The 18,060-nt window shown below is 39.1% G+C and overlaps 1 protein-coding gene across 1 annotated transcript in view; it reads left to right on the top strand.

The window, feature by feature from the left end:
* LOC124803337 (neural-cadherin-like) overlaps positions 1–18,060 on the top strand; it is a 251,418-nt gene that overhangs the window by 198,818 nt on the left and 34,540 nt on the right. Inside the window, exon 23 of the mRNA XM_047264522.1 lies at positions 5,902–6,091. Within this exon, the coding sequence (XP_047120478.1) occupies positions 5,902–6,091 (190 nt within the window). The remainder of the gene's footprint in view (positions 1–5,901; positions 6,092–18,060) is intronic.

The raw sequence follows: 18,060 nt of genomic DNA on the forward strand, positions 1-18,060 counted from the left end.
CGGTTACAGTCAATAACACTGAAAATTATGGCGCCCGGTAACATATGAGTGAAGTCATTGATGTACAGCACTGGGTAGTTGTCCTTGATGATACAAGCATTTAAGTGTCTGTAATCACCCCACATTCAATCCATCTTGTTTGGAGATGAGGTGCATTGGTGAAGACCAGTTGCTGTCTGAAGGTTGCAGAACACCTGCCACCAAAAGATCATTAATCTACTGCCGAGCCGCATGCAACTTGATAGTGTTGAGGCGTCAGACCTTATGCCTAATAGGAGGGCCAGTAGCGGTAACTATTTTGTGTATCATTCCATTAGTGACGGGAGAAACTGAGAACTGCACTTGAGATTGGTTAATGTCCTGGTGCCGAGTCTACAGACAAGTAGGGGAAAGGTAGCATGAAATTCACTTGTCTCTCACGAGAGCGCAGTGTGCACTTGTGTGGAGGGGGTGGGTGCACGCACAGCGCCAAGTGAAGGGGAACGGGTGGCGACTGTCCACTTTTAACCTTGCACTGGACAACCGGTGCAGGCAAGAACAGCACTGGCGTTGCACATGGGGCCACAATGGCCACTGTGTCATGTGGCCAGTGAGTGAGAGAGGGAGAATGTTTATCAGTATGCGCGGTAGCTGTCTGAGTGGCGGGCATGGTTGCGACATGCGTGTGATTGTCATTAGCAGCACTGTTTGAAACACACGGCACTGGATGAGGCGAGCGTGACGGGGAGGGGGGGGGGGGGGGGGGGGTGCTGGATGGAACATCACATGCAAGTAAAGTTTGTGGACTAACCTGGTGAGAGTTCGAGCTAGGCTTGGCTGAGCAATCTTGTTTAGGTGGCGGCACTATGGACTGCAGTTCCAGAACTGAGGTACAAGTCGCGACGAGCTCACTGTAAGTGGATGTGAAGCATTGTTTCAGCTTCTCATTGTCCTGGTGGAGTTGAGTCACCAAGTTGTATTCTGACAGTAGGTCAGTAACGCAGGTCACAATGTTGCCCGCAAGGGAGGAGCACTCGCATATGATATCATACTCGTATGTTGCAGTGGAAACAGAGCGTTGGACATAGGTGCGGGTGCACAGCATGTGAGTGTTCGTAGGATGGTGGAGCACTGAACCCCATATGATGTTCAGAGATACTTCATAATGAGACCAAAAATCCATACTGAGAACCGCTTCATCGATGTCGACGATGTAGAGAATCCACGGAAAACGTAGAGAAGGAAATGGTGTCACCATAACCTTTACTGAGCCTGAGGTAGGTAACGTCGACGCGTTGAGAGCTCATAGAAGTAACTTCATCTGTGAAGAAGCAGGTGGAGCCATCAAAGTAGGTATGATCTACACGTCAGCACCAGTGTTGACCAGAAAATCTAGACTTGATGCAATGTCAGTCACATAGAGATGACCATTCAGCCGGCAGACAAGTGAACAGAGTGTAATGTAAGAGGGCACCTGTTAGGTTCCCCACAGGACTCAGCGACTCTTAGTTCCTGCGGTCAGCATTTGGGTATTGGTATGGCAACCTGCACTTCTTGGCGTCATTGCCGAACACTTTGTGGTACCAGCAGAAATAGTGAGCAGGGTTAGGAGGTGGAGACTGCGACAGCGGGGACGGCTTGTCCTCGTTGATTTGTTCCGGTAAATAGACTGGTACGTAAGGTGTGTGAGCAATCGTGGAGTGCTCAGACAGTGGAGAGAGTGAGCTCATGCTGCCAGAAGAAGTAGACAAGGTGACGGCAGAGCGAGCCCTACCTCTGCAGGCTGTAGGTCGGTATGTGGGGGTGGCTGATCTGACGAACAGTGTGGAATGAACTGGCTGATGTTGCCGCAGCAGCGAATACAACTGGTCAGCTATGTGTAGGGGGAGCCGATGGACTCAAATGAGTGTGGTAACAGATGAATCTGTAGATCAGTAGGTAGTTTGACAGACCGCACAGCCCATAGCATGGCATCAGACATAGTATGCTCGTTCACGAGCAATCAAAGGCAGCGCCAGAGTTGTGAGGGTGTGTGTTCCCCCAGGTGCTCTTCATATAGAATCTTGATTATTAACTCTTGTGGCGAGCAGGCAAGTCGTTCCATTATAGTCTTCTTTGCAAATTCAAATTTTGATGCAGCTGGTGGCGAAAGGAGCAGGTCACAAATCAAATTCGAGTGGTCATGGAGGTGTGTGGCGAGGCAGAGAAACTTTGAGTTGTCGTCAGACACATGATGTAACTCGAACAGATGCTCGATGAGCATGAACCATGATGCCGGGTTGTCCTCGTATAAGTGCAATAGCTTTGGCAGGCAGCCAGGAGGGGGTGGCAATGGTGGATTCGGCATCTCCTGGGGTAGCGGCTGAAATGAGGTTAAGTCAGAGGCCAGCGCGATTGGCCCAGATTTAAACCAGGTGAGTGAATCTGTAGTAGCAGCAGCTGGTATAGTTGACTGTGTGTCATGAAAATATGGCACGGCAGGCACAGATGGCACTGTGGAAATGGGTGGATGGACAGTACACGAGGGGGCCCCAAAACTGGACCATGAGTGACGAGTGCTGGATGATTACGACCTGCTTCCGGAACGGAACAGGGTGAGAGACTGGCACGGAAGACACAGGCAGTGCTGTGGGAGTGGCAGGCAGTTGAGCGACTGAATACGGGGACCCTCGCAAGGGGGGGGGGGGGGGGGGGGGTTTAAGGTTGAGAAAGCCACCTGCGTGGAAACTATCTGATGCTTAACACACCTTAAGTGCATGTGGCGGGCCACTGAGGTGGGGTAAGGGGTCCATGTTATGTGAAACACTGAATTGTGCATGTAAATTAGACACAACTGGAACAGCACATGCGTGGAACGGATCCGACATGGTTTGTAGTAATGGTGGCATTGGTCATGGCCCAGCAGTAATTGATGTAGCACACCGGTGGGTGACTAAACATGTGTTTGAATGGAGATCACATTGTTCTTGAAACACACGATTTGAAGAGACACAATTGGAAATATTGTTCAGTTCACATTTCACTGTTGGATGGGCATAATTTGGTGACGCGAAGCCTTAGTCCATTGTTCACTCTAACGGCATAGTTGTTGACCATTGAAAACTAATGAGGTTAGCACACGGCGTTGGTTGAGAATGTCAGTCACTGTGCGTAAATGATGAATATGCCATTGGCAAAGAAACGACGAAACTCGGTGAGCTGAGTTGTGCTTCCACATCTTCGAACAAGGCATTGTTTGGCATGGTCATTGCATAGTGCATATAACATGTTGCATAAAAAGCAGTGTGGAAGACGAAAAACATGAACAAACTGCGGGGTCACCACTATGTGAACAGGATTGGTAATCGGGATATAGAAAATATATGTCGTAGCTCGTATATATTTACACTTAACACTGCATCCATACAGAATGAAGTATAACAAATAACTGACTAAAGTTAAGATGGAGGCTCAACAGAGCACTTACAGTTCATAGATATAAAGTTTTGTGGTTGATACGGACTATCGATGCCACACAATAAAGTCAGGACTGGTATTATGCTTGGAGTACTCATACAATCTCCTTTTATTTTGACATGATATCCTTATCCATTTTTTAATCCACTAGTTTAATTTTTGAGTAGAGTTCAGCATTGTTGTTTTCTTGGGAAAAGCCATTTCAAAAGAATGTTTGAATGTAGCCATAAACTTATCATATTTCTCATTGGTCTCACTACAGTCATATACATCTTTCCAACTCTCACCCTCTAGGAGAGGACAAAAATACTCCACATCTGTTATACTGAAATTCTTTACACTGTGTTGTATTCGACTGGGAATTTGGTGTCCTGAAACATTCATTGTAAGAATTTGAGTATAGTGATCGCTAAAATTCATGTTTACAACTTGTGTGTTATAGGCATATTTGCACGTATTTATCAAGATCTGATCAATAATAGATGCAGAGGTAGGTGTTTCTTGAGTTGGTTCAGTTACCATTCGACTGATTTTGAACAATTGTAGTAAATTTATAATGTCATCTCTGAATTTATTGGCTTTCGAGAAATCAATATTAAAGTCACCACATATAATTATATTTTTCTTGGGAGAGTGAATTTCTTCCAAGAGTTCCTCCATGTGATTGTAAAACACTTTTTTCTCCATCTGGTGACCTGTATACGCAAATAATAACTGTATTTTGCCTTGGTAGTTCAGCAATAGACAGTTCTATATCTTTTTCACAGGACATTTTATGGTATTTACTTACACTATTGAATTCAATATTTTCTTTAACATATATACAAGTACCCCCACGACTCGATATTTTCCTACAAAACATGCTTGCAAGTTTGAACTGAGGAAGGTATGTTTGCTCAAACATATCTTGTTTGAGCCAGTGTTCTGTAAAGCATAGTACAGAAATATCATTTAGATCATTTAATATTATTTCTATTTCATTTAGTTTATTCGGGAGTGACTGAACATTTTAATGGAGTAATTTAAAATTAGGGACAGGGAGGGAATCATTTCTTGCTTGACCACTTACCTTGCTATTTGAGCTAGTGCACTTCATGGTAAAAAATCCTCATGTTTTCCAGGGATGGTATTCATGGTGTTTGCTGTGTGGCTTGCTGGTTCACCGTTTGTGGATTCTTGCTTTTCTTCTATTGAAATGTTCGCAATTTTCACTTTTTTTCTGTCCTTTTTCACCCATCTGTCCATTAACGACTGCCTTGTTGCTGCATTTGATGGCTTGAAATTCGACCTAGTAAGTGTGTTCTCATGACTTTCATTGGGCTTATCTTTTGTTATGAAATGGTCCATAACTGTCTGTTTTTTCGTGGGTAGCACTTTCACTTCTAGACTGACACTTTCTATCTGATTGTCTCCTTGCTTGCTTGAGATATGTGGGGATCATATTAATCCAAGATTTGTGATGCAGTGTTAAAGTGGCAGGCAATGTATTTGAATATGTTGTATTTGATCCTATTCCAATTATGTGCTTTTTATCTGTCTATTATCACTTAGTACCCCTCTGGAAATGTTTGTTAATGTGAAAAACACTGTGTGACACCATGGTTTAGAGCTCACATTAAACGGTAGGCCCCCTATAACTGGCTGACTAAGACATTTCGAAGGTTGGAGAAATGCAACAGCATGTACCACAAGGAGTATGCCTAGTAAAGCACCATGATGCAAACCAGTCTTCATGAAGATGACATTTTTGCTTTATTTTACAGCAGACCCAATGTATATTCTAAACTAATGGCAAGAAAGTAAAATTTGTATAAATTTTTTCATCTGATGTTATAGTGGCCTACCTCATTCTCCATCCAAACTTATTTTTTTATCATTTACCAATAATACCCACAAAGAGTAAATTTGTTGCTTAAAAAGAAAAAAATGTGAGTCTTGTATGTTCCTTAGCTTTTCATTAGCTTTTGTTTTTGTATCACTTTTTCAAAAAGTTGGTGCTTATTAATCCTTGCTGAATTATGCCAAAGAATGTACTGGAAAACAGCAGAGGGTGAATGTATTCTGAAAAAACTAGCATTTATGTTTCATCAGAAAATTAAGATATACTTGAAGTAAAATGCTCTGCACTTTTTTAATCAGAGAGCAGGTTCCATTCATTTGTGGTATTCATTTGTACAACACAGAACTTTACACACTGAGTTTCTTTTAAAATTTTAAAACGTTAGTATATATTTCTGGGACTAAGTGCACAATATGTGTCCCAATACATTTTTTCTCCCTCTTCCTTTTTCTCCTCAGTTGTGGCTTCAGAGCTTAACACTACCATCATTTCCATACCTATTTCTTCCTCCCTGCATTCAGCATTTTTTATTCTTAATATAACTTCAGTTAATAGTAAATAATGGACCATTATTGTCATGTAATTAATTTAAAATGATGTAAATAAAATTGATGCTTTTGTAATAGGTTGCTTGGATGACATACGATTAGATGGAAGACCTCTTCCACTGCCTCCAGTAGCCAATGTTACCCAATGGGGACAGGCAACAGTGGCACTCAACTTGGACTTTGGCTGTAGCTTTCCTTCAGACTGCAACTCCATAATCTGTACAGAACCAGTGAAATGTAATGACAAATTGAGACAACATAAATGTATGTAAGTTATTTTTTACTGTCCTTCAGTTTTTGTATGAGCAATCATTTACCATCTACATTCTTTTAGAGTTAGTCAGAGGTAAATAGGGAACAATTAATACTTGCAGATTTAAAAAATTATGCTACTAATGAAATTTCAGGATGAAAATAGCAAAAAAAATGGAGAACTGCAAACACTCACTTGCCACTGGTAACATTACTGACTGCTCTTGCCTCAATCATCATATTCCTTAATGTCCAGTAGATCTACATAATAGTCTGCAAGCTACCTAACAATGTGTGGCAGAGCGTACTTCCAGTACCAGTAACTTATCCCACCTACCCTGTTCTGCTCCCAAATGGCATGTGGAAAGAATGATTGTCAGTAAGCCTCTGTATTAGCCCTAATTTCTGGAATTTTCTCATTGTGGTCATTCTGTGAGACGTATGTGGGAAGAAGTAATATGTTGACTGTTAACAAAAAGTGCTCTCTCAAAATTTAAACAGTAAAACTCTCTGTGATGCATAATGCCTTTCTTGCAACATCTGCCACTGAAATTTGTTGAACATCTCTGTAATATACTCATGCTGACTATGATCCCATGACAAAATGTGCTGCTGTTCATTGGATCTTCTCTATCCCTTTTATCACTCCTACCTGGTAGAGATTGCTGATGAACAACACTCAAGAATTGGTCGAGCAAGTGCCTTGTAAGCCACTTCCTTTGTGCATGAGCTACATTTCCTTAATATTCTTCCTATAAATCTAAGTCTAGCATCTGCTTTTTCTTTTATTTTTTTCTACATGGTTGTTCCACATAAGGTTGCCGTAGGTAGTTTGATTGTAAATATTTTATGTTAGATACTGTTTCCAGCAATTTATCATCAATAGTATAGTTGTGCAGTAATAGATTTCTTTTCCTGTGCATGCACAATATGTTACATTTATTTACATTTGGGGTCAACTTCCATAGTCTGCACCATTTGTCAATTCTCTGTAGGCTATTCTGCAAAATGACAGTGTCTTCTTGCTTTGCTATTGCCTTATAGACACCCGCATCATCTGCAGACAGTTTTAAAGAGCTCCTCACACTTTCTGTTACATAATTTACAGACAATGTAAATAGTAATAGTCTTATCACACTTTCTTGGAGGACTCCCAAAATTGCCTTTACATCTGACAATTTTGTTCTGTTAACCCTTGAGAAAGCATACCTGCGTATAAAGTGCACCAACCATAAATAACTTTCTCTTGTACCATTTAACTGTTATTTTACATCTGCATGCCTATACCTATTCCTTTACTACTGCTTCAGCTACCACAATGATAAATTGTGTTGTCATATGTCTAAAAGAGTTGCAGTAATACAAAATAAACAGTGAGCTAAGTGAGAAAAAATTATGATCCATGCAAGAAACAGACACAGATTATGAGCTATCAGCACATTTCCACAATGAGGCAACTATCTATGAGATATTGTAATGAAATAAGTGGTTTGTTGGGATCTCATACGGCTACACTATTTAATGCTTTGAGTTGGTCATTACCATAAGGTAACACTTATCTGTGGTAATGGAATGATATAATGAAAGTTTATTTTATTATTGTTTAGTTAAACAGTGCTTTAGCTGATGTTATGAAGGTTTATTTAATTGTTGTTTAATAAAACCAAGATTAAACTGTGATTTTGCTCATACATGTTTATCTTGGTAACATAATGCTAGCTATTCTTCACACATGTAAAAAGTAGCTGCACCCCCATGCGTGTTATGAAAAAGGGGCCACCTGCTCAAGTGTTAAGAGCAACACACTGACTTCTGTCTGCAAGGAAGTCTTGAGCCCAATCATAAATATTGTCTGATACTTGCTAAGTTCATATGTTTTTCACTTACTGGCAGTGCAGGACAGTGTCAGATGACTTCCCAAAGTCCACAAATATGGCATCAACCTGAGGTCCAGTGTCTGTAGTGCTATGGATCTCATGAACGAACAGGGTGAACTGAGTTTTTCAAGATCTCTGTTTGCAGAATCCATGTTGATTTTTATGGAGGAAATTTTCATTCCCAAACATCATGCTGTTCCATAATTCCTGCAACAAACTGACATCAATGATACAAGCCTATAATTATGTACATCTGCCTTATGACTTTTTTTCCAGCCATTAGGTACCCTTTGTTGATTGAATGAACTACAATACACTGCTGCTAGAAGTGGACCAAGTTCTTTTATCTCAACTTCTGCCTTTTTGATGTTCATATGCTGACCGAAAGGAGAGACCATAGTACAGTATTCTGGGGTGAAACAATTTCGGAAGACTGAATTCAGCATTTCAACCTTCTCTCTGTCGTTTTCCATTTTGGTGCCCCTGCCCTAGAATCTATGTGCAGTGCAAATCTGACCTGTTACAGGAACCCTAAAATTCTGTATCCAATAGTGGAGAATGAGAAATTCACATCTGATTCATCTGATACCATTGTAGAGTTCTCTGAGCCTCTGGTTTAGACCTTCCACTCTACTCCAAATCAGAGGACCATGATTGACCATAGGTACAATGCTACAGAGAGCCAGCTTAGCCTACACCCTGCTTGCAGTGCTAGTTGCCTACCGAAAGTCAGCCATCCAGTGAAATGAGTCAAGGATGGTGCAGAACACGAGCAGCAGGCATCATTCAGCTTGACATGTACCACTATTTGCAGCTGGTTGCACCCAGTGAGCCCAATAGCCACAGGGCCTCATCCACATCATGAACAAGACACCTCATCAAACATACTGACCAGACACGGCATTCTTTCCTGGCTTCCATGTTATTTCCCTGAGGGGCTCCACTGCCTGCCTAACACTGGAGCTCCCGATGACTAGCACACCTGCCCTGTGCAAATATCCAGAATGGCCAGGAAAATCGGCCACTAGCCCAACAGGAGACACATCCCATGCTAACTCAGGAGTATTATCAACACTGGGTAGCACCTCATATCTGCTGCTAAGGTATAAGGAGCCAGCTTTGTTGTTCTTCTTCTACCCAGTGACTTGCAAACCCTCCACTGTTAGCTACACAGTCTCAAGAGGGGACAGGCCAGTCAGACGTTGCATATCAGAAGGTGCAGTAACAACCAGGTCATCTGAGGATTCCAATGGCCTCAAAGGTGCTACAGGTCTCATCACTTGCGCCCTGATGCTGCCACAGTTTTTAGCAGTAGCCAGAAGCCTGTCAACGAGATCAATGCAGCTTCCAGCATTTTGCAGACAGCAGCCAAATCTCCTTATGCCTGCTCACAACAAGCACAGTCCCTAGCCATACCATACTGTGTAAAAAAAATTGATATTAGATGTCAAAAAATACAAACAAAGCTGTCAGGCGTAACTTAGAAAGCACTAACAGACCCACAAAAAGAGAAAATTACCTGTCTATCACTCTATTGAGGTTCAAATGTATGCAAATTATAACAGGAATAATAAACACTAAAATCTGCTCTGCAGAGTTCTCACTACAGACTGAGGCCACAAACTGTTAAAAGAAATAAATTTCTCTACTGGTAATCGATGTACCAACAGATACTTTTTACTATGAACTCTGTTCACAAAATAGCTACTGCAGGAAATAAATATGCAAACTCCAGTGCACTGGTCTAAACTAAACACTGTGTACTAACATGAGAGTTAAACTTATTCATGTCACATGGCACTTCTGGCAGCAGAAAATTACATAAGGAAGCCACCTGACACAAGGATATGCACTAAGATTTATGTAGAAACAAAAGCTTAGAGTAATGTGATAAATACTAGTCTACACAGTAAAATACACAGGTATAGCTCACTTCTTCACAGGAGTACATGGAAGGAGGGTAGAGGAGGGGGAGGGAGAGAGCAGAATCTGAATTACTGTGCATCAGACAATAGCTACACCTGCTGCTGTTATAGGGGTGTCCCAGCATCTGCTGCTGCACTGACTGTTGGAGCCCTGTAGTCAATGGTCACCTGATTCAAACTGAGTTATATATGTGTGATGTGGCACTTCTGGTGATGGAAAAATTATATGAGAAAGCTGCCTCACACAACAATTTACACTAAGATTTACACAAAAATAAAAACTTTGAGTAATTTGGTAAACACTAGTCTAAACTGTCAAATTCATAAGTATAGTTCACTTCATCACAGAAGTGTATGAAGGGGAGAAGAAACTAAGCTAAATTACTGTGTATCATACAACTGCTACAGAGTTGCTACCACTAAAGAGGCATGGGCATTCTGTTGGCTCGGTGTCTGAACTGCTTGGTGCTTAAACTATTATAATCAAGTTGACACTATCGAAGTTAATTTTCAAGTAGAGCACATTTGTTATCGCAGAAAAAATTCCTTTCAAATAAGAAATTCTATCATTATCACAAAATTGGTCAGTGATTTACAAAGTCTTCAAGAAGTGGCAGACAATTGCAGAAAGCTTGCTCAGTGAATGCAAAACATGGACTTTATACAATTTACCGTAAATGATTGTGCCTTAGTGCTGACCCTTGTGGAACATTCATCATAGAATGCTGAACATTGGACTCTATACATGTGACTGTACACTACCATTGCTCAGTCCTGACTATAAATTTATGAAACTTACTTAGCAAATACTGAACACAGACTCTCCATAGAATTTTTCATAGTGGCTATTATGGACACACATGGGAAGAGTTTTCAAAATGTAAAAATACAGAGCTATTATATTTTCAATAATGACATAAAAGACAGAAATGATAGATAATACTTATACACATTTGGCAGTAAAGTTATTCCATGTAACTATTGACTTTTTTTTTTTTTTTTTTTGAGACAGCAATGTTGTTACTGGTTTGACGCAACCTGCCTTGAATCCTGTGCTCTGCATCTCAGAGTAGCTCTTGCATCTAGGGTCCTCAGTTATTTGTTAGATGTATTCTAAACCACATCTTCATCTACAGTTTTTACTCTTTACAGCTCACTCTAGAACCATGGAAGTTATTCTGTGATGTTTTAACTCATATCCTATCATCCTGACAGTTCTTCTTCTCAGTGTTTTCCATATGCTCCTTTCTTTGACAATTCCGTGGAGCACCTCCTCATTCCTTACCTTATCAGTCCACTATTGAGTATCAATCTTTAAATTGGTGTTAGTATCAATTGGTATTTTCTGGACAGAATTTTATTGTTTTCTTCCTATTTACAAGCAAATCCCACCAATAAATCTCTAGAAATTCGAATTTTATGTTTGAAATATTTCACTGGTTAAAATATTTTCATAGTAAAAATACATATGTTTGCTTACAGAAAAATTAACACCACAAAATAGTAACAGTTGATTTTTGAAAAGATTACATTTCAAGTTTCTAATACCTCTAATTCTTACTGCAATAATTTTGAATAAAGATAGTTCTTGAATCATGCAAGGTACAAAGAAGAACGGAAAAAGGAAAACACAGAAAAAAATGAGAACTTTCAAATAAGGTATCTTAAACATGAAACAAATCATGACTGGGGGGGTTGATATTTTTAAGTGGATATGGCTTTCATGGGTTTTCATTTTTTAATAATTCCTCAAAGAGCATGTTTTACATGAAATACTTATACTGATATTATCAGGCACATGTAAAATGTGCTCAGAGTAGTAAACTTTAGACAAACACAGCTTGAAAAAGAATTTATGCATTGCATATACACTGGTTTATGTACCAAATATGTAAAAGAAGAAAGAAATATGAAACAGTAATGTTTATATTGAGAGTGGTGTCATAGCAAGGGGAGTTATTTCACCCTACTATGTTTCACACTGAGTGACCTGTTGCACATTAAAAACATCAGAAAATCACGCTAGCTCTTGACCACTTACTACCTTTGCTAGTGTGGATACAAATTCTCTCTCTCTCTCTCTCTCTCTCTCTCTCTCTCTCTCTCTCTCTCTCTCTCTCTCACACACACACACACACACACACACACACACACACACACACACACACACGCACTTCATGAAAAATGTGAAAAACTAAAATAATATTTTTGTTAATAATGCACTCAATTTCTGTAGGAGAAACATATTTTTATATACAACTTCTACTGCACCGAAACATGATGTTAGCAGAAAATGAACAGTATAATTTCACAAGAAATTATATGGTAGTGTGTACAAGGATAGGCTTCTCTGGCTGCCAACACTTCAATAAAAGGTTTGTAACTATGTTGTCATAATGCCACAGCCACAAACCAGTATATTTTATTGAAGATTTGTTAGCAGTCTGGAATTTTTTACTCTTTCCAGCAACTACCTGTAACAGTTACTCCCCAGTTTCATCTTTTGTCATTTTATTGTACTGAGAACCTCAAATATTTTCTGAATCTACAGGGTGCGTCAAAAAAATGTATACACACTTTGAAGCATCATAGAAAATTTATTTCCCATTCTACAATGTTAAATTTCTGGAAATGGAAAGCTTAAAGTCCAATTGGAAAAATAAATGTACTTCGCAAATGTGATTTATGTTAAGACTGGTGGCCTTCAGCATCAATAAATTTCTGAGTACAAGTCACTACTGATACCATACATCATACCAAAGTGTCCAATAAGATTTCTGTGCACACCGCCTGAATCTTATTCCAAAGTGTGTCCAGGCTACGTGGTTTACGTTTGTACACCACATCTTTTAGTGTGCCCCATATGAAGAAATCCAGCAGCATGAGGTCTGGAGAGCGTGCAGGAAACTTGATTGATCCTCTGCGTCCTAGCCACTGGCCTGGCACATTGTGATCCAGGTATGCACGTACATCCCTATGATAGTGAGGTGGGGCACCATCTTGTAGGAAATAAAACTCATCATTACCATATAATGCACGAATGGCAGGGAATATGGAGTCAGCAAGCAGTGTTAGGTACGTTTCTTCAGTAACAGTACCTTCAAAGAGGAAAGGCCCAATGAGTCCCCTTGCAGACAAACCACACCACACATTTACACCAGGCAAATTCACAGCCTTTTCAACTGTAATGTGAGGATTATCTTCAGCCCAGTACACACAATTGTGCCTATTGACAGTTCCATTGAGTCTGAATTGGGCTTCATCTGACCAAATTATGCTACCCATAAATCCTGGTTCACGTCTCACCATCTCCTGAACCCATTCACAAAATTCTAAACTTCGATCTGGATAGTCATCACTTAGCTGTTGCATCAGCCTTGGAATGTACTCACGAAACTTGCCTTTCTTCAGAATGCATAGCACACTACTAGCACTTTCATTACTCTCATGTGTCGCTTGCCTTGAAGATTTTTGAGGCGAACACTGAAACAGTTCCAAGACCGCAGTTGTGGAATCATCACTTGTAGCTGTATGAGGTCGCCCTGATCGACCTTTATGCACATCACACACTGTTCCATGAATTTTGAATTTGTCTCATAGACATGTAATTATTAACCTTGAAGATGGTTCTGTACCATACTCACTTCTCCACTGTCTTCGAACCGAAGCTACGTTCTCAAACTTCCAGTACCACTTAATTATCTGCTTCCGTGCTTCAAAGCTCAAATGCACGTCTGCCATGTCGCAGTTACTTCCTTGCCACTGCTGCCACCTGTTGAAGAAACATAACATTACTTTCTCACAGATATTTAACCTTGTAGAATGGGAAATAAATTGTCTATGACAGTTCAAAGTGTGTATACATTTTTTTTTACGCACCCTGCATATTTGTAATGAGAATCATCCTTCCACATTGAATGATCTTTGGCAAGGAAGGTGGTACTGATAGAAAATCTCATTAAGAAAATTATTCTAGATTCATATAAAAATAGTAACTCAAGGTTTGTAAGGGAAGAAAAATGTCTTTGACACAGATGCAATTGCCTTTTTTTCTTCCCTTTGTTTTTCACCTGTATGCTTGCAGTGCAACTTGTGCCGTATTTGTCTTAGAATATTGTTGTAACATCAACAGCAAGTAAGGATAGAGACAAAATCTCAGGAACTAAGTACCATAGAGGATTGGAAAAATTTTTCACCGCAGCCTTGCTGGTTCCACAATCAATAACCTTATAATTTTCAACTCAGCTATGAATAGAAACACATAATAAGGTGATTTCATTGCTTATGACTCCACAAGCCAGTCATGCATCTACAAATTCTTCTTCCCATGAGACAACAGAAATTTATACTGAATGAGGTACCTCTTAAACACAAAAATGTGTTTATCATCCTCCTAGTATGATTTAATGCTCCTGATACATGAAACAATACACTATTTTATGAAATGCCACCAGTTACTTCCAAAAGTCCTTGGTAATTATCTAGTTATCATTTCTGTTGGAAACGTAGTGGTCAAGAAATCTGAGAATGGTAGAGTAGACATTATCAGGCATTCCATTGCAACTTGCCTTGTAAGCCTTCACTCAGGTTTCTCAAAACCTTTTGATAAGCATCTTATCAGGCCCAGAAGTATCACTATCAGTGAGTCAATGCAGTTCCTCAAAATTAACTGAGAGCTATCTTGAAGGCAAGAGAGATTCAGGAGATTTTTTTTAGATTTCTTCTGTCACATTGTAGACAGCATGTGCAGTTTGTTGTTGTATCACAAAAAAGTGCTTGAATTTTGTCAGTTACTCACCAACTCTCCATTGTTTGATAAACAGAAATGGCTTGCTATTTTCCTGAAGATATTGTGGTTTCAGAAGCTACTAGCAATTGCTTCTTGCCTTGGAAAGTTACTATCATTTCCAGTCTGCAAGACTTTTCAACGCATATGAGTGCTGGGAGGAGCATTCAAACCAGTGTTACATTACTTCTTAGAACTCCACTGACAAACCTTCAGAGGTGGTAGTATGGACCAAAATAACAACAAAATACGTAGTGAACATGCACTCTAAATGTCCTACCATAAGAGCTATGAGTGCATGTTCATCTTTAATACGGTGAAACACATCTCAGCTACTGTAAGCTCTTGGCTTTCCATATTTTCGGAGGAAATAGTGTGGAGAAAAACAAGAAAAAAAATGTCCAGTAAGTATGGGCTCTACAATGCACACTTTAAGAGCTATAAGCTCTTCAGTGGAAGAAACATATTTCATGGTAGTGAAGATGAGCAAATAATCATAACTCTTAAGATATGCACTTTAGAGTCCATGTTTACTGGACTTTTTACATGTTTTGATCTATACTACCACCTATCAAAATTGGAAAGTAGTAGTAGAGATGTATTCCACTGCATCAAAGGGGAATAAGTGTTCACAGCTACAGAGTATGCATTTTACTGAAACTTTGTCAGTGGAGCTCTGTTTCGCCCTATGTATTAAGCTTCCAAAATAAGTCTATTTAGTACCCGATTTTCAGTATCTTACCTGAAAGCCTCTATATTCATTAATATTTAAATCCTATTTCTATTGCTAATAACAGGCCTGTGCTGTAGGAACTGTTGCTGTTTCTGAGGTACTTGCTTTCTTGCTGCTGCTGCTGCTGATCTTTACTGCACAATGACAGATAAGTTGGTACTGTTGTCACCAACAGCATTGCTTTTTCTGGTTGATCCTGAATTATTGGCACTTTGTGCACCAAGGTGATGAGTGTCAAAATGTTATTCCTCCACACACACCCACATTACATGTAATATATGTGAGAAGGTGTGTACAGCGCAACTCACTTCCAGTTCATTGTCACCTGTGTTGTCAACTTGGCTTGTTCTGTTCATCTGCAGTGATTGTTTTGCTATTGCTGTTTTGTTCTTGTTTCGTTTTTTATGATGGCAATTTTAAATGATCAACATGCAGCTGTGAAACTTTGTTTTCTACTCGGTAAAAATGCTGCTGAAATTATTTTAATGTTGAAAACAGATCACAAAGATGACGCTATGAAAAAAACTCAGGTGTATGAGTGATTTGCTCAACTTAAAAATGGTGACATATTGATTGATGACAAACTTCATTCTGGACATCCATCAACTGCCTGAAACAAAGAAAATATTGAAAAAATTTGAGAGCTTATGCTCCCAGTCCATTGACAGACCATTGATCAACTGTCAGAGATTAGTGGGTTATCTTGGAGCTCAGTTCACCAAATTTTAATGGAATATTTGAGAATGAAAAGGGTTGCTGCCAGGTTTGCTCCTCAAGTTCTGACCTGACAATCAAAAGGAATGTTTAGTTGAAACATATCATGCTTTGAAACAACAGCTTGAAACTGATCCAGATTTTCTTTCAAAGGTCATCATTGGTGATGAGTCATGATGACATGGTTATGACTGAGAAACAGTTAAGACAATGGAAGACACCATCGTAATGCCATCAAAAAAAAAAAAAAAAAGTTCTCAAATCAAATCAAACATGAAAACAATGCTAATTTGCTTTTATGGTGCCAATGGCATAGTGCTTTCAGAGTTTGTTTCCCAAAGTCAGACTGTTAATCAAACCATTGATTTGGAAGTTTTAAGGTCGTACAGCAGTGTTCGTCCAAAAAGACCTGATTTCTGGCAGACAGGAGACTGGTTTTTCCACTACGACAATGCACCTGTACAGATAACCATCTATGTTAGACAGTTTTTGGCTAAAAATGGCATTGTTCTGCTGCCCCACACACCTTACCTGCCTGATCTGAATCCGTGTGACTTTTTCTTATTTCCGTGCATGAAAAGGGGCATGAAAGGACACCAATTTGACAACACTGAAGAAGTCGAGAAAAAAATAAAGGGGGAAGAGCTGTCAGCCATTTCTAAAGATGGCTACAAAAAATGTTCAGAACAGTGGAAGCATCAGTGGGACAAATGTATTAGTTATAATAGAGATTGTTTTGAAGAGGATACTGCTGTTTTGTTAACAGTTTGAAAAGATACAGCTTTTGAAAAAATAATTCCATTTTCTCTTCCTCTCATATTATAAAAGTACTACAAGAAGAAAACATTGTTGTATTGCAAAAAATAAGGAATTCAAAATAACAAGTAACTCACTTTGAACAGCTGGAATGGAAAATTTGAGTTATGACGTGGTTGTAAAGATATGTTCTTTTAGGCTTAATATAATAACCAGTAAGCAAACTAGCAAACAAATTGCCAGACACAATGTATTTGAAATGCTAAATAATTTGTTTGATGATTCTAAACAGTATCATTCACTGAATTGTGGAAAACAAAAGTGGTAATTCATTAATAACAAATAAATGACCAATGGGACACAGTTCTCATTGTAATGAAGAAACTGTGGCAAATCAGTGCATAACATGATATGTAATCAGTGCAAAGTAACATTCAAGAAACTTTTTGAAACATGAACAGATTAACTAAAAATATCTCAATGAATGCTACATCAACAGTTATTGATAGTTCAAATGACACTGATAAGTCTTAGAAATACTTTCAGAGAAACACAAAGGAATCTCTTGAATACATATAACATGCAAATTGAATGTAATTATCCACTCGGTAACTCTGAGACTTAGCACACGACCTGAATGAAAATAAATCAAGTATTTGATGATGTAAAAAAAATCAATGTGTGTAGGAAAATACTGTCTCCAAATTTCAAAATCAAACAACTGGAAGGAAACAAATCTACAGCTTATAGTCTATGTCTAACAGATGAGGAAAGATTCATGTTTGCAGTAGGTCTGCCACTTTCACACATATAGTGAAAATAAAAAACCTAGTACAGTAATAAACCATACATAAACAGACAAGTGGATGAAAAACAAATGTCCTGAAGTGAAAGAATGAACAAACATTTCTGGATAAGTATGTGTTCAGAAACAAGCAAAACCAGTAACATGGCAGTCATTAATGAACAGATGAGTAAAAAGGGACTGTAATAAAGTGGAAGTGCCAAAACAAAGCAAGAGTATGGAAACAGCTGTGGACTGGTATGTGAACAGGAGCAAGAAAGGAAAAGCAACATTACTGGTCACTTGAATTTGAACTAGAGATATGCAGTACTGTATATATGACACACAACTACCATGTAATGAATGAATCCAGTCTGAAAGCTGAGCACCATAATGTAAAAGCCTTGCAA

The sequence above is a fragment of the Schistocerca piceifrons genome, chromosome 6, assembly GCF_021461385.2.
Source record: "Schistocerca piceifrons isolate TAMUIC-IGC-003096 chromosome 6, iqSchPice1.1, whole genome shotgun sequence".
Classification (NCBI taxonomy): domain Eukaryota; kingdom Metazoa; phylum Arthropoda; class Insecta; order Orthoptera; family Acrididae; genus Schistocerca; species Schistocerca piceifrons.